Source organism: Xiphophorus hellerii, chromosome 15, assembly GCF_003331165.1.
Source record: "Xiphophorus hellerii strain 12219 chromosome 15, Xiphophorus_hellerii-4.1, whole genome shotgun sequence".
NCBI classification, from domain to species: Eukaryota; Metazoa; Chordata; class Actinopteri; order Cyprinodontiformes; family Poeciliidae; genus Xiphophorus; species Xiphophorus hellerii.
In genome coordinates, this window is record NC_045686.1 from 11,858,391 (window position 1) to 11,879,700 (window position 21,310).

At 39.8% G+C, this 21,310-nt stretch overlaps 1 protein-coding gene across 4 annotated transcripts in view; it reads left to right on the forward strand.

Moving 5' to 3' along the window:
* stxbp5a (syntaxin binding protein 5a (tomosyn)) overlaps positions 1–21,310 on the forward strand; it is a 119,857-nt gene that overhangs the window by 35,002 nt on the left and 63,545 nt on the right. For all 4 annotated transcript variants that reach the window (XM_032585088.1, XM_032585087.1, XM_032585086.1 and 1 more), the window contains exons 3-4: positions 2,566–2,647; positions 4,489–4,589. In XM_032585088.1, the coding sequence (XP_032440979.1) occupies positions 2,566–2,647; positions 4,489–4,589 (183 nt within the window). The remainder of the gene's footprint in view (positions 1–2,565; positions 2,648–4,488; positions 4,590–21,310) is intronic.

Here is a 21,310-nt window from a genome sequence, read left to right on the forward strand (position 1 = left end):
AGCATTTAGAAGGAAGCATATATTTCCTTTTAAAAATAAAGCAAAAGCTTTGTTTAATAATATTGACTTCATTGAAATTGATATGATTCCTATGTTTATCTTGATCATTATACCAACCCCCTTACTTATGAACATTGAATTATCTCCCATTTAAATACATACAAAATGCATAGATATTGTTAATACATTTCCAAGATGTTTTTAAGTACTGTCTGGGTCACGGTGTGTCTGTGTGTGTGTGCTATGACAATGGAGTTGTCGGACGGCTGGCTCTCTTCAAATAGAAGGCGAAATGAGCAGTTTAAAAAGCACATCCTTAAATCCTTTCCTCTCTCTTTCTGAGCCCCTGGAAGATTTGGTTGCCAGGCAACATTAGGACAGAGCTTTCAATTAACTCACTCTGAGTTGGCTGGTTTGCACTGTTGTTGGGTCCAAAGCATTATGCCTAACACCTAACTGCGCTGCTGTATTTATGCTCATTAATGTTCTGTGCAGAAATGAAGGATGGGTTCTGAACAGAGGACGATTTTTGAAAGTTCCCAGATTTACACAGATCTGCAGGGAAACCTGCTTGTTTTTGTGACTTTGTGAGTCATACAACCTTTTTGTTGTAAAGTGTTTTTGACTTTTCCTACTATTATCATTATCGTTATTATAAAAAACAAAAATAACAGTGCCCAATATCTTACCAGCACCAGATGTTAACCAGTGTAATTTCAGTTTGTAGAAACAGCTTGAGCCCTGGTCACAGGGCTTCAGCATTCCTGAAAGGCTCACTATTTCTACAAACTTTTAATACCCCATGTTTTTCACCGTTTTCCGCTTCAATTTAAACTGGGAGCTTTCAAAATGTAAGCTTAAATATCTCATCTTTATCACCAAATATCTCCCAGCTCATTGAGGGTTAAACAGGCCAAATAATTTTCATGCTTTTTAAGCTAAGCTGTCCACATGACTTGGTGGGAGATTCGATTGTTACTGACTTGGTTGCACCCTCCTGGTCTTGCGGTTCAAGTGTCTTCACTCCCCCTGGAGGCTTATTGGCTTAAATCCACTAAAGCTGGTGGATATTTTTTCTGGTAAAAGGATCCTCAGTGCTCAGATTTAATCCTTGGATTGCCTCTTTAAAAGAAAATAACATGGCATAATTCACCTGAAGAGTCTAGAAGCAGATATGAGGAAGGTGAGAAGCTCCTTTCCCTCGAATATCTTGCTGAGGCTTTTAGGTGGGGGAACCTTGCTACATTCTCTTATTTGCTGTATGCTTGTTGATTTAAGAAAGGTGTTCAAATTATGGTTGTTAAATTTCTTCATGTCTACAGGTATATGCAGCTTGGTGGCTTTGCTGACTCCAAATAAAATAACTTCCATCACTGCATGCACATATTTGATAAACAGTAGTGTTGTTGACTCTAAGATGGTTACACCTCCATGAGACCTTCATGATAAATTGCCACCCCAGCTGATGTTCTTGGGGAAAATGAATGGATATAATCAGTAAGGTTACTCATTCATCCTCCTTGAACAGTGAAACCCCTTATTCTCTGTCAGCCTCCTCCTGTTTATCTTTTCTTCTGTTTACTTCTGAAATTCAATTCCTCCCTTCTGCTCTTTCCTTTCTCTGTAGCTGTCATAAGAGTTCTTCCAATTGCATTTATACTCTCACTTCAATTTTCTCTCTGGGATAATTTTTTGTACTCTCTGCATAATGTCCACCTTTTGTGTTTTGATTCAGTTTCTGTGTGTATAAAATGTATATTATATATATATATATATATACAGTATATGTCTGCCTGATAGTTTTTTAGAAGTTTCTTTTGTTTTTGTCACAAGTTGACTGAATATGGTAGTCCACAATCGTCTGACCAGGTCACCTTATTGTGCTGTGAATATACTGTATGCCTTCATGCTTTAGCAGCATCCGCTTCCAGTGCAACTCAATGCCTTTCTGAATAGTTACGTTTATGAGTGCAGATTAATTAATTTTCTTTACTTGTTTCTTTCAGTTTCTTGAACCAAACTGAAGAACATTTATTAATGTGGCAATGTAATTGCCACATTGCCACCATGTAAATCCTAGATTTTCTTTCCTTAAATCGTATTTTAAACCAGAAGTAGTGATGAATGCGTCTTTCAAAGAGTTTTGCTTTCGTCTCGACAGTCTGCAAAATATTTTCCCAAAAGTCTTAGGAAATAATAAGATGTTGTAAAGTTGTATAGTCAAAATGGGGCTTCATATGTACAAGTTTGTGCATTGCCAGTCCTAATCGCACAGTTCAAAGGGGGTGAACCTTTCAGTAAACTAGAGTCTGTTAGTTCAGGGTTTTCTTACTTTTTTTCTGACAGTTGTAACAACTTAACTCTATATAAAGATGGCTGAGACGGTTCACCAATTTCTTCTTGCATGTGAGAGGAGAGATAGATCATCATAGTAACACCCTTATTTGTGTACACATTTCGTAAAGCTTCAATCAGAAGTAAATAAAAGTGGTATGCTTACTTTAAAGCCTTCCTGTTCAAACTCACATATCTGCAGAGCTATAGTTCTTGACTGAGATTCTCCAGGTTTGGTCGTCCTGGGGTCGAATGCTACTGTCAGCATGAGAGCGGAGCAGCCGTCATCCAGCTCCAGTTTCTCATCAATGAGGTGGGTTCCATTTAGATTTTTATGCCTCAGATGCCAGATGATTGCAGCTTTGCTGTGCCACAGCCTGAAGTGTTCTTTGGTATGAAGTTGAGCTTCAAGTTGCTTGTCAATGTATTGTATAGGTATGGATGGATGAATTTGACTTGTGAACACCTTTTGTGTTTTTGACTAGAAACGTTTTGAATAAATTCAATCTCAATGTTTTGTGATCAGAGATTTGTGGTCCGTTTTTGAATCTGTTTCTTGTAAGTTCATTATCTGCCGGATTTAGCCAATTCCTCTTTCTATATTTTGAACAGAATCAAATTCTGTTCAAAATATTTCTTAATGCAAAATATTTTTTTATGCTAAAGGAGTAATTAAGAAAGTAATGTGTGTGTAATATAATTCAAAACAAAGACAGTAGGAGTAAGGAATATACATTTCATGTATATTTAACATTTTATATTGCTGATTAGCAATGTGATGTTGTCTACACCCAACAGCAGTATCTGAGATGTTATTGTTCTTTCCTTAGTTCAACACCTGAATCAAATAATGATTAATCTCCAGGCCTCATCATATGGGTTGCTCCACTATTTGTTTCAGCCATGTTTGATTACAAAATATCAAACTCATTTAGGGCACAGGTCCTTGAAGACTGTAGTTGGAGATCCCTCCCTTAGAGAATGTGAAACATTAACCAACATTTACAAAAGGCTAAAAGGAACTTGGCCTTAATACATTCGACATTGCTGGTGTGGCTCCATAACATTTAGGTCCTAAATCGATTCCAAAAATCATCCAAAAGCACAAAGAAGGCAATTCTTTTTTTGTGCCTCAAACCCTCAAAAAAGTCTCTTACAAAATAGTAAAGAAACAAAATAAGCAAAACAGCTGCACCCTTCTGTAAAAAATCTTTTCAGTTTTTACAAATTTTGTGCTTCCTTTCATTTACCCCATTTAAACCTGACTTACCCTGATTTAAAATGGATGAATTTGCTTTGTTACAACTTCCATACCAAAGAATAGTAAAGCACAGATTTTTGAGCTCCTAGGTTCCTGAAAGGCCAATCACTGGTTGGGTGTAAGATCAGCCAATTCCTGTTGCACTCAGATGTCTTGGAGGACGACTGAGAATTAAAAAAATGCTTATGACTACCCCCGATTTAAAAAAATAAAATTTCGATCTCAGACGACATTAATATTAATGTACTGATAGTCTGCTTTCATTTAAAGAAGCATTTTTGAAATTAAAAATCACAGCTTTTGAACCGAAGTTCTTATTCCTTTTTTACTTTTAACAGCTCAACCAATACCTTGCTTTGCAATGGCTCAAATTAAATTCAAAATTCTATCCTTATATTATTATAAACAATAAGACAGACACAAATATCGGTGTGCTCTGAGTGGGAATCAGGAAGTCTTAAACATGCCCGTGGTCTGGATTACCTCCAGGCCATTCTGAGTCACTTAATAAAACCAACTTGATTATGTTTTGCAACGTATTTGGTGAAAGCAGCATTTCATGCTCAGTCGTGTGTGTTTTGTCTGTGTGCGCGCGTGTGATTTTGCGTCTGTGTGATTGTGACTCAGCAGCTCAAACAAATCCTTCGGGGAGATGGAGATGATTTTTAGTTCCTCCTACATGCACACATACACTTTTATACATCTTATGAATCATCATCGTTACCTGGGAGCAAACTGCCTGGGAATGTGATTAATGTTCTTGGGGGGAATGCAGTCTGAGGATGTGTTTATGGAAAATTCTGTTTTAACCTCATGTATTTCTGAATGTTGGATTTTATTTTTTGAAAAGTTAAAATAAAATTAAAAAAAAAACTTTATCTCTGATGTAACAGGGAGCGCTGGTGAGTGCTTTGGCCGATGACAGCGTCCACTTGTGGAACCTGAGGCAGAAAAGACCAGCAGTCCTCCATTCCCTCAAGTTCAACAGAGAGAGGTAATCTGTTTGTGAAAACACTACAGCAGATGACGATCGGGATGTCCACGTCATTGTTTTTTTTTCTTCTCTCTTCTAAACGAGACCCTCACACTTGGTCTGGTGCAATATGAACTGTGACTTTCTGAGCAGGGGCATAATCACACTTTGCTGCCTGTGTCAACTGCTAGCTTTTGCACTTGTACAGTATGTAAACAGACAGCATTTCATTTGGCAGCACTGTTTCAGCGCCTGGAAAACCATTTGCAGGACAAAGATGCTCCCGGAGTGGCTGCTTCTCAGCTTCTATTGTACTTTCTCTGTTTGTCCCTGCTGATATTTAAACACTTGCTATTTGGGTTACTTTCTATTATTTTAGGATTTCCCATCGCGTTGGCACAGGTGTGATCCTTATCCAGCTGCAAGGGGGTAGACTTGTACATATGTGCCTCTTCATAGATGCTGTTTTGTTCATGGTTATCAGAGCATTGATTCTCCATCTTATGTCAGAGTGATTCCATCCAACCGGAAGCTAATGAGGTACATCCGGTGACTTTACTAAAACTGCAAACATTCCAACTACCAAATCTAACAGCTATTTTATATGTAGCATCAGGTGAAAAACAGCACATTTAACTTTTTTTTGGACATAGTCAGAAAACTTTCAATGATGGTAGATAAATACCTCTATAAATATTAAAAAGCTAAAAACAAATTTCCTGATTTCTTCCAAATATGTCTTAGAATTTTTTAAAATTTATTTATAAATATTGTTCAAGTTCAAAGAAGCAAGTGGAGAATAACCTCACCTCAAGGAAGTTTGTGTCCACTGTCTCATCCAATCACAAACGTATCCACTATCCATCATAGCCAATCATATCATCTGACAGTGATTTGCCTCGATGAAAAGACATGAAGGGGTTAAACATCATAAGCAATAACCTGAGAAAGCGCTGATGTGATGGACAGGTGGCCAGCAGCAGCTTTTAGGGCGGATTGTGTTCTTGTAGAGGCGCTTGACCGCCTCTGACATTTAGTAAGCATTTTGAACGAAATGACCTCAAGTCATGGTGCTGCAGAAGAGCGGAGTTTCTGAGTTGCTTAAGAGATGTCGAGATGGGAAAGATGGGCTGCAAAGTCACTTGGCACATTTCAAATGTGGATGGAAGAGAAGTTCAACTTCTGTAGCACAAGAAAATAGCATGTTCTTTTTGAAGATTATGACAAATCAAAAGTCAGACAACTGGAATAACAAAAAGTGGTATCGAAAGATCAAATGCTTATGGTTTTTGCTTTTTGTATCAGCTTCATGCAGATTAGTTTAACAACGTTGTTGGTTGTACTTAGATTTTTTTTCTAAAGTAAAGTATTGCTTCTAAAAGGATTAGCCATGTTGCAATACTTTGCATCATCTAATGAGTATCAGGAATGAAAACATCAGTCACCCAAATCAAACCCAGTTGCTGGTAGATGCATATCTAAGTAAATTAAGAAAAAAAGAATAGTTGAGATCTACATGACAAGGTAAAACTGAGGTTTTGTGGTCTTCAGTTTATGATAATTTGATTGCAATTGCAAGATAGACCTGCACAGGGAACGCATTTTATCATTGCGGGTTGTGATTTGAGTCAAACTGAGTATTCTGGGCTTGCTGAGCTGTTGGTAGAGGAGCAACAGCAGTAAATGGATTCAAATGATAAACTTACAGACTATATCAACACTATAACCTATCTGTTATTTCCAAGCTGAAGTTACAAATATTAAGTAGATAGGAACCCAGAAATCACAGTTGGGCACATATGTCTTTTTTCCCCCCCATAAAACAACAAAATAGATACAAATATATTTCCGTCTTGCCACTCTAAAGGCTGCTATCTGTGTGGTAGCAAATATATACCTTTGTTGAATAAATATATAAAAAAATAATTATCATTCTGCAACAGAAGACAAGCTGTTGTACATCTAGCAGCATTTTATGCTTTTCGGGTCAATTTTGGGTGCATCATTTCTGTGAGTGTGTTCTGAAAAGCATTTTCACAAGAAGCACTAAGACACAGAATGAAAGCGAACAGGTTGAAAGGCAGATGAGCCCACACACAGTAAGGAGTGTGGTTGGTCCTATGGTAAATTGCTGCATTTGTAGTTTAAAGTGAGCAAATTCCCTTAATAAATGACATTATTTTAGCAATATGTTTTCACTCAGATGATCTTTGTCTGATTATTAAATTAGTTTGACCTAAAGAAACTTGTAAGGGGGCAAACTCTTTTCCTCCTCATTGTAAATTGTAAGTGAATATAAACAGACTGAGTCATTTGAAAACGGATTTTATAATTAATATGAGACAATTTTGTTTTTCTTAGCTTATTACTATCTAACCAACAGGAAATATAATTCTACTAGCTGATAGCTATACCCTGAATCGCTGCACAGCAATCACCTAGGGGATTTTGCCATATCAAGGTGGGTCTGGACACAATCCCAGTGCCAGACTGCTTTGTTAGATAGTGTCAAAAGGGAGAAGGAACCAGAAGAAGCAGGCTCAGCTGAACAGAATGCTTAATGTAAGTCATACAGGGGGGAGGAGTGTTCCAGTACTGCCCCTTTATCTACCATAACTCTTGTCTCTTAAAGCCTCCCTGTGTGCCTTTTGAAATGGAGCAGTTTACCATGCTCATTCTTTCAATGTGCAGTAATATTGTTCTGTGGAAGGCTAGAGACAAGTGGAAATGGAGCCCGGTGCCTAAAGCATACCACCATATGAATGAATTTGAAAGCCTACTCTGGTTCACTAGTGTCTGTAGTTAATGTAAATGAGGCACATGTGGCCAAGTGATTTGCCATTGAAATGTAACATAAATCATTTCAAATGGTTAAATAAAAAAAAAACTATGGAAGTATAACTGGAATTAATATTTGATTATTGATTTACTCTGGTGCAAGCAGTCAACCATCCATTCACCTGTAACAAGAAAAATGAATATCATAATGGTCTGTGCTGACTTCACATGGCTAGCTCTTTGGCATTCTTCCCTTGGTCTTGACCTTGCTTTTTACATTTTAATATAATTCAGTCATACTTAAAAAAGGCTCATTCTTCAAGGTTCCAGAATAGACAAAATAAGGGAAAGATTGCTTTTCTATGCGTCCTTAATCACAGAAAATGACAATCCATATTTAATTTTAAACACCACAGAAAACATTTTTTTAGCCAGTTATCACTTTTTTCCCCTTGAGCCATATTTATTGCTCAAAATATTGCACTTTTTTATTTCCTCCAAATGTCATCTGCAGTTAGGCCTGATTGTTGAAGTGAAGCCTAGCAACAATGTCACCAGGTTTTAAGGGTGACATGTAATATTGAATGAGACAGATCTGTAAAACTAATAAAATACTTGCTCTCTGACACTCTGTCCCATCTTTTTAACTTTACTTTTCTTCTCTCTCCCAAATGCTTAAAGTGTGACCGGCCCTTGTCAAGTTGTAGACAAGGTGACAATTTGAAACATAATAGTTTTACAGATGTTTACTGTACAACTACATACATGATGCATCCTGAGTACAGAGAACATAGACTCTCAAACAGTTCCTCATTTGTTCATCAGTTGTACTTGTCATTTGCTCAAAAATATTTCTTGTTGGGGGGGAAAAAAGGGCCCAGTGATCGAACTTGTCCCGCCCATTCACTTCACTTCAAAAACATGTCCTTAGTTATCTCTGCTTAACAATATTGCACTATATATTTTGGTAGAATTTTAGTCAACTTATTATATTTAGCAATGAGACAATTTTATCAAACATGAAAGAATGAGTGAAAACTGTAATTATAAATAATAATGTGGTTAAGAATGTCATGAAAAATGCTTCTGTTAATTTTACGGTTTCCAAATCATCCCCTGTGCACAAAAGAACAGCGAGAGTACACATAGCACGAGGTGATATCTTTTTTTTGTATTATTTACATGTACTATATAATGAATATACCAGAACATTGTTTCCTCTTAAAAGACTTTAAAAATGTATGTTTTTTTTTTTTTTTTTTCACCTAGAACAACGGCATAAACACTACACCAAAAGTCTGGTTTGCAAGATATTACTGCAGGTGTGTTCAGAAAAGTGCTTTTATAATTTTCTTGACCTAGTTGTCTGAAAATATTTGCAGACATTCAGACTTCCTATAACCTTGAATCTTTTTTCAGTTTTTTCTCATCCAACAGTCATTTTTAGTCCCCCCCCCCCCCCCCCCCCACTCCCCTTCCTCCCTTCTGACCAGAATTTGAGCTGATGGTTGAAAGCGTTGCTGCAGAAAGCGTCAGCATCCACTCACATCTGATCACAGGCTCCAGAAGCGAGAAGAGAAGCGATGAGAGGAGGAGGAGTTGAGACAGACTGGGCCTCAGCCAGTGAGCAGTGATTCAGTATGTGGGAAGGAGTGTGGGGATGTAGGGAGTGCAAAAGAAATCCTGCCGAGTCATTCTGGCGTAGGATGCTCTCGTCACCTCTTCGCCTCGTAGGAATACGTTGCAGAAGTGGATGCTTTATTGTCAAAGCAGGGTGATATGATGCGATGTAATTGTGGAGGAGGAGAAACGCTAACTTACATCATGACTAAAAATGGATTTTTCCACTTTTGCTTATTTGCTGGAGATATTGGGGAATTTTGTTTCCATTGTGTTGTTGCGCAACACCCCCCCCCTCCTTTCTGTCTCTACTGTCTCACTCTCTACTTCCTCTTCTGAGAGGGGAGATGTGCTACCAGCTCTCCTTCTAACGGGTTAATTGAGTTTCCTAAATCTGCCGGGATTTACCCTGCCCAGAACTGAAGTAAACTCTGTTTAAGCTGGTTTCGAGAAACGATTCGCCTGGTTTTCTGACGGCCTACATCCAGGTGTCCCACCCTTCTTCCCCCTGTGAATTAGCCAGACTGAGCAGCCTACAGCCAACTAGTTTCACAGAGCACACCTGTTAACGGTCGCTCGTTCTCTATTTTACAACTTGCATTTCTTATTGAACCAGGTAGGTTTTAGTGACTCGGGTGAGTCCCAAGGATGACGTTTTAAATTTGGGCTACCAGCAACCTAAAAACATTTTAAACTTTTTCCTCTCCAGAATCAAACATCACAGCTATTTTACAACCATCAAAGAACCTTAAGGTGACTCATTAACTGAATGTCCACAACATCTTTTAGATTTTCTTTATGCTAAATATTTTATTAGTAAGGCAGTTTTGCAAGGGTCAGTACAGCTTAATTCAGTAGCAGAAATAATCAAATAAGTAAAATCAATCATCTAGTCTATCTTTCCCTACTGCTGATACTGAAAACTGAAAAAGGGAACCTTTGAGAGAGACGGACGGAGTTTGGCGTTTCGAACCCCAGACCTGGCCTGATGATGAAGATGTTGCAGCAGGAGGAAGATGTTGATCGGCGAAGGTCAGGATCTCCGCAGGTCTGATGAGCTTCTTCTCCGCATGGATGGTGAGGTCACACAGGACTTGGTGCTGGCAGGAAGGAAGGCACCAGTTCTTCTTCTTTGTCTTTGCCTTTGTCTTCATCTTTGTCTTTGGGGTCTGAACCCAGCTGATGAGAGAAGTGCGATGTGAAGCCACAGGTTGTGGGCCTGACCGGTTGGTCTCCATAAGCGGGACAGTCTTCGGCTCTGTGGCTCCGGCTCTTCTTCAGCTGCAGAGTTCTTTGTCCATCTCGATCTTGGCTCGAAGCTGCCCGGAGGATCCAACAAAAGGTTCCTCTTTTGCACCCACCTTATATAGGGTTTATCCACCCTTTTGGTGCGTTTTCATTGGCTGTCTGCTTAGACAGATGACCTCACATCCATCACTGTCCTTCAGACATTATGTCCTGAAGTCTGTGCTAATGTCTCAGAGTTGCTCAACCTCCTATGTCCATTGCCTGCACAACCTTTTACCTAAATAAGGCGGTGATCATCTCTGCTCTCCTGTTAGTTCCCCTTTTTCCCTTAACCGTTCACCTTTCACCTACTCTCTACCTCCAACATATCAGTGATGTTTAATTGCAGTTACACCCTCTACACCATTTCAAGTTTAATGTCAAAATCACATTTATATCACATTTATTTTCTTTAGCTTCTCTGATTTAGCATTCATTTATAATTTTATAACCATAACTTATATCACATTTATTTTCTTCAGCTTCTCTGATTTAGCATTCATTTATGATTTTATAACCATAACTTATTAATTATACTTATTATAATCTTAATGTGAGTTATTACAGATGTTCTTCTGAAAAGAAACCAAGAATAATCCATGATTCTAATTATTTGATACCAAAGTTACAGTTACTTGTTTTTCTTGTAAGTGTTCCCACAAATGTACGTGTAAATATTATTACAAGTAAACCAATATTAATATAAGTATTTTACTTTGAATCTTATCAAATTACTCAAAATGTTTAGATTTAATTCTTTAAACTTTCATGCTTTAAAATAAGAAATAGTCTCAGCTATTTTTATAAATCTGCAGGCTGGAAACTTCCTCTTTTTCCAGGAAACCTGCTTTTCCTGTTTAATGACTCTCTCTGTCTGACTATGATTTCTTATGATTAGATAGAAAAAAGTAGAATTAAAGCAAAGTTTGCATGAGACAAAACAACACACACAACCAGATTTATTTTATTGACACTTAAGTCTACTGCTGGGCCTAGATGTCACTTGAGTGATTCATTTAAAAGATAACTTTATTTATTATTACTGTTAAACTTAAATCTCCAGCATGGGGAAGTGGGATGAGCTCGGATTTTCTTGACACCCCCTCCACGAGGTCAGACCTTTCACATGCTGGGAGTCCATCACCCTCCTGCAGTTCGCCGTCCTCATCCCCTGGAAAGAGAAGAGGTTCGTCTGGGATGTGAAGATGCAGATTCTTCATCCTCAGTTGTCACAGAGGGCTCAGTGTAGTCATCAAAACTCCACTTCTCTTGACACCCCCTCCTTGGAGTTTTGATTTCCCCCATGAGGTGATGAATGTCGAAGAAAACTTGGATCGCTCTGAGTCTTCTACAAGAACCTTCGCTGGATGAACTGTCGGTTCTTCAGGATGTGGGATGGTTCTTTAGGGAAGATGGGCTGAGACAGAAGGCCTCAAAAAAAAAAAAAAATTCTGGCTGTTTAGCAGAGCAAAGCAAAAAGCATAAGCATCGTGATGCTTTATCCGTAATCATGATCCTTTTCCATTTTAATCCATCAGGATGTGACAGGAGTTCTTCTTTAGCATAGTCCAATTTCTTCACGGCCCTCCCAGTCCAAAGCCTTGAAGTTGTTCTTTGAACGGCAACCTTCCCGTAATAGTGGCCAGTCTACTGTAGGATGGCATGGTGCTTGATTCTCTGGCCATCTTCTTGTAATGTTCTGGTTTGCTGTAGCTAAGAACTGGCTTGAGCACTGCTTCCTCATGGACCCCTTTCTTCATCAGTAGTACTGTGTTGAAGTTCAGTACTTGCTTTACAAAATCTCGGGCGTTGAATCTCAGCTTGATCACCGTAGTTGCAGGCCGATCTTGAGCTTTAATCCAAACTCTCTGCCCTGTTTTCAGTGACACTTCGAGCTGCAACTTCCCTTTTCCTTCTGAGCAAAAAGGAGAAGTGTCTTCGCCTCCCTGCTTTCTGTGACGTGAACGGAGTTCCTCTGCAGGGGAAGACCTGCTCTTCTAGCAGTTGTCACTGTGTCCATCAGCACCAAGAGGTACTTCTCACCTCTCTTTCCTGTTGTCCCCATTGGCTCTGCTACATCCATGCAGACTGAACCCCATGGGACTGTGCTCTTGATGAACAAACCTTCCATCCGCTGCCCTGGGTGCCCTGCGTATCGACCACATACCTCAAAGTCACACAGCTGCATCGGATGGGCTGAAGGGACATCCAGCAGTCCTGCTTGCTCAGTTCTTCATGGGGGAGTAGCACGCCTGCATATTCGAGGGCCTTATGCACGCACCGTACTACCTGCTCCCCGTGCTACTCTAGGACCACCTGTCCTTAGGTGTTCTGTCCCCCCTCGACACCGGCAGAGACAACCTTTCTTAGTGGCACGAAAAGTCGTCATCTTTGCCCCTCCATAGGGCTTCTTCTCAGGTGTGCGCCTTGTCGCTGCACCTCAAGTTTCGGGCGGAGCCTCAGTTCTGCTTTCTTCTTCCACAAATCTTTGTGTGCCACTGGCTTGCCCTTTGCAGTCTCGAAACCATTTTCTTCCCAAATGGCCAAGTCCTCTCTAAGGGCCTGAGCACAGTAGTAACTGTCGGTTACTAACCTGGCACTCTTGATTTTCCTTTTCACCAGCTCCAGCAATCCTTCCAGTACTGCCGTCACTTCTCCGGCTTGAGCACTACCGAGAGCTTTCCCTTTCTGACGGCATCTCTCTTTGCCGTCTTGCTTCAGAATAAATCCCCAGTATGCCGACTGGTCGGACCCCTTTCTGGATCCATCGGTGTGGACTGTCCCTTCCAGTTGTCCTGGCTTCTCAGATGTCGCTTGCGGTCGTTTCTTACTGGTGGGTTGTGCTGGTCCAATTTTAAGCTCCGGGTCCAGCAGGATGTCTTTAACCATGTCTGCGTCTGTGTGATGATGTCAGCTGCTGGTGTTTGTTCCTCTGTTGCCGGATGTCTTCTCGATGGCTGCAGTGGAGGACGCGGTGTGCTTCCTCATCCATCGTCAGCTGATGATACTTTTCTGTGTTTCTTGTGCATGCTTGCAGGCTGGTCTTTTCTTTTCTTGTCAACATGACATCACGATCCACTCCAGCAAGAGTGAGCCAACTTTTCTTTGTCAGGGGTTGATGTTTCAGTTCCTCATTCTTGGAACCAACTTCCCCACTTGCTTCAGGTCTGAGTCACAGTAGCTGTGCAGAAACTGATGCAGTTCTGTTGAGGTCTCCTCTTTCTCCAAACGATCTGGGCGGCCGGCTTCCTCCGGTTTCTTCCCCAGATTTTCCTCCTCGAAGTGATCATCCATCACTCCGTCTCTCTGTCGGTTCGAGTTGTCTATCCCCCAAAGCCTCTCTTTGCGCTCTCGAGCAGGGATGGGTCTAGACTATGTTGGCTACTAGCTTCACTGTCTGGATCCGGTCATTTATCCTCAGTAGAAGCTTTCCCTCACCTGTATGCCATACAGTTACTGCAAGGGTTGTGACTGACGGCCATATCAGTCACCATTAACTCTATTCCCTAAGAGTTAACAAACCAAGTGAGCTATTCAGATCCTCACATCTGTTTTTACTGACTTGGCAGGGCCCTTCTACTCCGTTAGTCGAGTCCCTGTTCGGGCGCCACTTGTTGTTGCGCAACACCCCCCCCCTCCTTTCTGTCTCTACTGTCTCACTCTCTACTTCCTCTTCTGAGAGGGGAGATGTGCTACCAGCTCTCCTTCTAACGGGTTAATTGAGTTTCCTAAATCTGCCGGGATTTACCCTGCCCAGAACTGAAGTAAACTCTGTTTAAGCTGGTTTCGAGAAACGATTCGCCTGGTTTTCTGACGGCCTACATCCAGGTGTCCCACCCTTCTTCCCCCTGTGAATTAGCCAGACTGAGCAGCCTACAGCCAACTAGTTTCACAGAGCACACCTGTTAACGGTCGCTCGTTCTCTATTTTACAACTTGCATTTCTTATTGAACCAGGTAGGTTTTAGTGACTCGGGTGAGTCCCAAGGATGACGTTTTAAATTTGGGCTACCAGCAACCTAAAAACATTTTAAACTTTTTCCTCTCCAGAATCAAACATCACAGCTATTTTACAACCATCAAAGAACCTTAAGGTGACTCATTAACTGAATGTCCACAACATCTTTTAGATTTTCTTTATGCTAAATATTTTATTAGTAAGGCAGTTTTGCAAGGGTCAGTACAGCTTAATTCAGTAGCAGAAATAATCAAATAAGTAAAATCAATCATCTAGTCTATCTTTCCCTACTGCTGATACTGAAAACTGAAAAAGGGAACCTTTGAGAGAGACGGACGGAGTTTGGCGTTTCGAACCCCAGACCTGGCCTGATGATGAAGATGTTGCAGCAGGAGGAAGATGTTGATCGGCGAAGGTCAGGATCTCCGCAGGTCTGATGAGCTTCTTCTCCGCATGGATGGTGAGGTCACACAGGACTTGGTGCTGGCAGGAAGGAAGGCACCAGTTCTTCTTCTTTGTCTTTGCCTTTGTCTTCATCTTTGTCTTTGGGGTCTGAACCCAGCTGATGAGAGAAGTGCGATGTGAAGCCACAGGTTGTGGGCCTGACCGGTTGGTCTCCATAAGCGGGACAGTCTTCGGCTCTGTGGCTCCGGCTCTTCTTCAGCTGCAGAGTTCTTTGTCCATCTCGATCTTGGCTCGAAGCTGCCCGGAGGATCCAACAAAAGGTTCCTCTTTTGCACCCACCTTATATAGGGTTTATCCACCCTTTTGGTGCGTTTTCATTGGCTGTCTGCTTAGACAGATGACCTCACATCCATCACTGTCCTTCAGACATTATGTCCTGAAGTCTGTGCTAATGTCTCAGAGTTGCTCAACCTCCTATGTCCATTGCCTGCACAACCTTTTACCTAAATAAGGCGGTGATCATCTCTGCTCTCCTGTTAGTTCCCCTTTTTCCCTTAACCGTTCACCTTTCACCTACTCTCTACCTCCAACATATCAGTGATGTTTAATTGCAGTTACACCCTCTACACCATTTCAAGTTTAATGTCAAAATCACATTTATATCACATTTATTTTCTTTAGCTTCTCTGATTTAGCATTCATTTATAATTTTATAACCATAACTTATATCACATTTATTTTCTTCAGCTTCTCTGATTTAGCATTCATTTATGATTTTATAACCATAACTTATTAATTATACTTATTATAATCTTAATGTGAGTTATTACAGATGTTCTTCTGAAAAGAAACCAAGAATAATCCATGATTCTAATTATTTGATACCAAAGTTACAGTTACTTGTTTTTCTTGTAAGTGTTCCCACAAATGTACGTGTAAATATTATTACAAGTAAACCAATATTAATATAAGTATTTTACTTTGAATCTTATCAAATTACTCAAAATGTTTAGATTTAATTCTTTAAACTTTCATGCTTTAAAATAAGAAATAGTCTCAGCTATTTTTATAAATCTGCAGGCTGGAAACTTCCTCTTTTTCCAGGAAACCTGCTTTTCCTGTTTAATGACTCTCTCTGTCTGACTATGATTTCTTATGATTAGATAGAAAAAAGTAGAATTAAAGCAAAGTTTGCATGAGACAAAACAACACACACAACCAGATTTATTTTATTGACACTTAAGTCTACTGCTGGGCCTAGATGTCACTTGAGTGATTCATTTAAAAGATAACTTTATTTATTATTACTGTTAAACTTAAATCTCCAGCATGGGGAAGTGGGATGAGCTCGGATTTTCTTGACAATTGACAAGAACACTTTTAAGCTCAATTTAACTTGGAGCACTTGAACACTATGCAAGCTAGTTGAAAAGTGCTTTCAAATGGTTAATGTGTAGATAATTGCATGACACTTTTGTGTGTTTTTGCTTTTGATTTGCTTCTTTTTCATGAAATCACTTTCACGAAGGACACATCTATACAACCGCATCTGTATGCCTCTTGCAGTTTCTTGCACAGGCCTTTAGCTGCTACATTGAGTGCACTTCTTGATCGACTCGTACAATGACACTTTCATTTCCTGAAAATGAAAAGCATGTCTTGTTGAATATGGCAACTTATTTATGAGAAACTGCAGCCATGTTGGTATTAAAACTTGCAGCAAGCATCTCCAGACAAAGAAATTTGAAATGCACTGTAAACAAACAAAGTCCTGCCTATGAACTTCTTGCATAATAATAATGGTTTAAAGTTACTCTGTTACATGTACCGGAAATCAGTTCTCATCAGTTTCAAACATTTATTATAGACGTTACCACTTTTCCCCTACTACCCTGTAATTGATTCTACTGTACTAGCTTAAGCTAGATCTAGTCCTCTAAATATGCCCATATTAAATTATAGAACTAATAATATGATTAAATTTTTCAGAGTTATTACAATTCAAAGAAATTAGTAGCCTTACAATTTCACTGAACTTGAGGAATAGTTTTCTTTTTATGTAAATCTGTAAGATTTAAATCGATTGTTGAATTGTTTTGATTTGGCCCATGGATGCTGTCACAGCTGGTGGGGGCTGATGTTGTTTATTGAAGTAGATGGAATATGGTTGTTTTGGAGCAACGGAAGGACACATGGACATGAATGCACAAAGGAATGTTCAATGTATGATTGCATGATTTCATGATTTTGACAATTTGTAATAAAACAGACAGAGTTTGGGGAAGAAAACGGCGGTCGTTCTTCGTTCGCTAAAGCTGTTGTTGTTTACAGGCTTCCCACTCGGAAGAAAGGAGAAGAAGAGACAAAACAAAACAAACATCAATTGTTACAACTGTTTCAATACAGCTGAGACATGTAACATAGGTATAAAAAATATTTTTTCTGAGGTAACAGCCTGCGATGTCATCGATGACATCACGTCCGTCCCTGACTGTCACTGATGACATCAGACTGACAAAACGAACGTGATGTCATCGATGACATCGCAGGCTGTTCCTTCAGAAGTGCTTGAATAAGACGACCACGTGGTAATGTGAAGGCCTGTGAAGGCCTGGGATCCTTCAAGGACCTGGCCTGTGAAGGCCCTCGCACCGAACGTGGACGCGAGGGCCTGTGAAGGCCAGGGATCCTTCAAGGACCTGGCCTGTGAAGGCCCTCGCACCGAACGTGGACGCGAGGGCCTGTGAAGGCCAGGGATCCTTCAAGGACCTGGCCTGTGAAGGCCCTCGCACCGAACGTGGACGCGAGGGCCTGTGCAGGCCAGGGATCCTTGAATGACCTGGCCTGTGAAGGCCCTTGCACCGAACGTGGACGCGAGGGCCTGTGAAGGCCAGCGATCCTTGAATGACCTGGCCTGTGAAGGCCCTTGCACCGCCACCTGGATGCGAAGGCATGTGAAGGCCCTGGCCTGTGAAGGCCCTCGCACCAGCACCTGTATGCGAGGGCCTGTGAAGTCGTGTAAAAGTAGTAGAAAAAGTTGAGTACCTTTCTACCGTTTCTACTCTCTGCTCCTTCCATGCGTTGCTCTAGGGTGTCCCTACGCTCTTTCAGGTCTCATACTGATGTTTCCAGTTTTGTTAGAGCCAAATTATAGACAGCGTTTCACCAGGAGACCTAGAGTGAGGAGCCCCGCCCCTTTCCCCCTTGCGCCTCAGACAGAGTTTGGGGAAAAAGATGGGGGTCGTTCTTCGTTCGCTAAAGCTGTTCTTGTTTACAGGTTAGTAGTGTGAAGCTGGTGGAAACTGTCCCCGCTAAAATGTAAATTTACAAGTTCATTCGGTGCTGATTTCGTAATTACTTGCTAGACGTGTTTAGACGTTCGAGGGAAAAAGAGTGATTTTGTTTCATAATTACGGTTTGTAGCTATAACGGTCGTAAAACAGCCGTTATAGAAGTTTGCTACATGTATCTAAACTTCGATACACTCTCCGACCCAACCTTATTAAGATTTCGGTGGTATCCTGACGGGTTGTGTCATCTTTTGATAGGAAGTGTTAAAAATTATTGTTAAATCTTGTATTATAATGCATCCTATATTTAAATATTTTTATGATAGAATAACTTCTAAATTAGAAACAATGTTAATATGAATGTTAAGACATATATCAGAATAGGAAAATATGCACACATATGGATATGTTTTAAGCAGTCCCAATAAATGTAGCATGAGATTGTTGGATTTGTTCAAAAGATTACACTAACTGTTGAAATCAGTGAAATATGATTACAAAGTGGCAAACAACTGCTATAAAGATATTGACACGTCAAGTTGGATACAAACTTGACATGTGTATAACTGCCTCATTCTTGTCTGCTCTGCAATGAACGTATTAAGATTGTCTTTACAAGCGGTGGTTAACAAAATTGACTGCTTTCCCTTTTTTATATTTACAGTTTGCAACCCAAACACAAAACATGCCAAGAATTCACAATGTTGTTTTTATTAGTGATCCTATGAGGTGTTATTAGCTGTAGAGCTTATTCAAATTTCTGAGGATTGCAAATGAGCTTCAGACTCTTGTGAAAGTTCTCCCGTGATTAATCTGTTATGTTGACGCTGTGGAAAAAATGAGGAAGGTTGTCAAACATCTTCAGGCATAAAGCCTCATTACTCTGGCTTTTCTACTAAATATATGCAGACCTTGAGGTACTGTAACAGTAGTCAGAGAAACCTGTCAGGCAGGTGATCCATTAAACAGACAAACTAAAACATTCTGAAGTTTGAATACATTTGGTTAAAATGTACCTTACTCAGTAATAGGCACCTTTAGTGGTGGCAGTGGATGTTCATGTTTATTCAGTGAGGACACCATGTGAGCTTGGCTGCCACTGACGTCTTTGGAAAAGTTGATCAATTCCACCACATGAGTGCTGCAACTTTTACATGCCATGTGTACCAACAACAGTGATTAAAACATAACAGCATTTACCCATTGACATGTAAATATTTATTTAGCTACTTTTATGCATATAGATTGGCTCATCCATATATAGCGTTGTCATGCATCAATGCTCTCATGTCCTCTGTCAATTTCTTAAGTTGGCTTTGTTACTATGAAATGTCACCACCAGAAGCCAGTTCTGAGTTGACTTGAGAATTTAGAGGGCAGTTTCAGACAATACCATGGTGACCATGGACAACATCTTGATGATGTACACTCAAAAAGACATAAAAAGATGCACCTCAGTAGATGGAGGGGTGTGAGGATGACTATTGTGATTAAAAAAATAGTCTTCCTTTTTGTTTACTATGTACAGAGACATGATTTTGCTGAATCCGGTGAATTTTGCCTTTACTCTCAGTGAAATTCTGAATATTAGTGCACTAAAGCATACCAATGCAATGCACCAAAGAAACATTGCTGGTATTGATATTCCACAAAATTTCCTTAATTTCCTCACATTTATACCAGCATAAGAGGTGTCTTTTGAAAAAGTAGAAAAACACCAAAATACTGTACATGGTGAGACAGAAAACGGACAACAGTTGTGCTTGTCTGCAATGAGATCCCTGACACAACATTAAAAGCTTGTGTGTGTGTGTGTGTGTGTATATATATACAGTATATATATACTGTGTATATATATATATATATATGTATATATATATATATATATACACAGTATATATATATTTGAATAATGCCACAATCAAGTGGGGTATTAAGGGTATTTTTAATATTATTTTCTTTGCAGTCTGACCTTGTTGTTGCATCAGTAATTGGCACAGATCATCTTTGTGGCAAAAAAGTGTCGCTGACATTTCAATTATGCCAAGATGTTAATGAATTTCCAAATCTAAATACAATGGACAGAAAAACACGAACAATTTCGGAGAGATAACTGTGTTAAGTAATTAACATTGTGTTTGATTGATTTTTATATTTTTTGATTAGTTCTATAATTCCCTGGCTGCATCATCCTCTGCTGTCATAATCCAGTCCAGTATGTTTGAATAAATTATGGATCTACATTTTTAAAAAGTCCAATTTATAAATTTACTGTCTCACAAAATTAGCAAAGCTTAGTTTAATGAATTAAGCAATTCATATCAATTTTGTGTCTTGAATGTTTCTTTCCTTATTCAGCAGTTATGCCTCTAGACTCGACTGCAGTTCAGTAAAATTATCTCTGCAATAAAGAAAGCAATGCTAGACACAGGTCTGTTTAAATGGAAGTATTTTTATGAAATGCTTGAACAGCTTCTGTAATCTAAGAATCCGCCTAGTTAGGAACACAGAAAACCATACATCAAAAAGGGCAATTTTCTGAATTATCCTGTCTCTTTAATTCGTTTGCAGTGAACCATGCGCTCATATGTCTAGCCCACAGTGCAGTGAGTCTCAGAGCTGAGCTGTGTGGCAGGCGTCTGTCATTTCTGAGGCAATGTGTTTGGCCCTGGGCCAGCAAGCTGGCAGCTGCCTTTGTGTGTCGTGACCACTTGAAGCTGGAGATTTTACCAGGAGACACATGTATGCACAAACAATCGGGTGCATATTTGCACACGTAGACGCACATTGCGAAGTGGACACACGCATGCACGCACACCGACAAATTGCAAGCAAATTTGTATAATTATGCTCCTGACACTGCCTCTCAGTTTGCCCTCTCAAACTGGCTCTCAGAATACTTAATCAGCTAGCTTTCGTGCGTAAACGTGTGCATGCACAGACACACGGCGAAATTATGCAACAGATATTTTCATGCAGTATGTATGCAGAAAACATGAATGCATATTTCCCGCTGGGAAGTGTGTTGTACACAAACACAAACAGGCAAGCTTTTATGGGCCCGTAAATGAGAAACAAATAGTCACTGAGAGCACACAGATTGCATTTTATAGAATAATATTTCTGAAAAGCAGAACACACAGAAGTAATTGTGTATAAAACTGCTGCAGCTGTTAAAGGGGCGCTCACTTACAGACACTATTTTACCCACTAGATGCAGGGGTGCTACAAACTGACAGCCCTTAGGTTCTTAGGTTGAAGTGACTTAGCGTGTAAAACATTTTGAATAGTCTTTTTGCAAGAAAAAAAAATGCTATTAAATTGCAAATGTAATGCTTTACGTGTGTCCACTTTTGTAGATAGTTAAGAAGTTGCAATCTCTTTTTTCTGACTTTTAAAAATGTA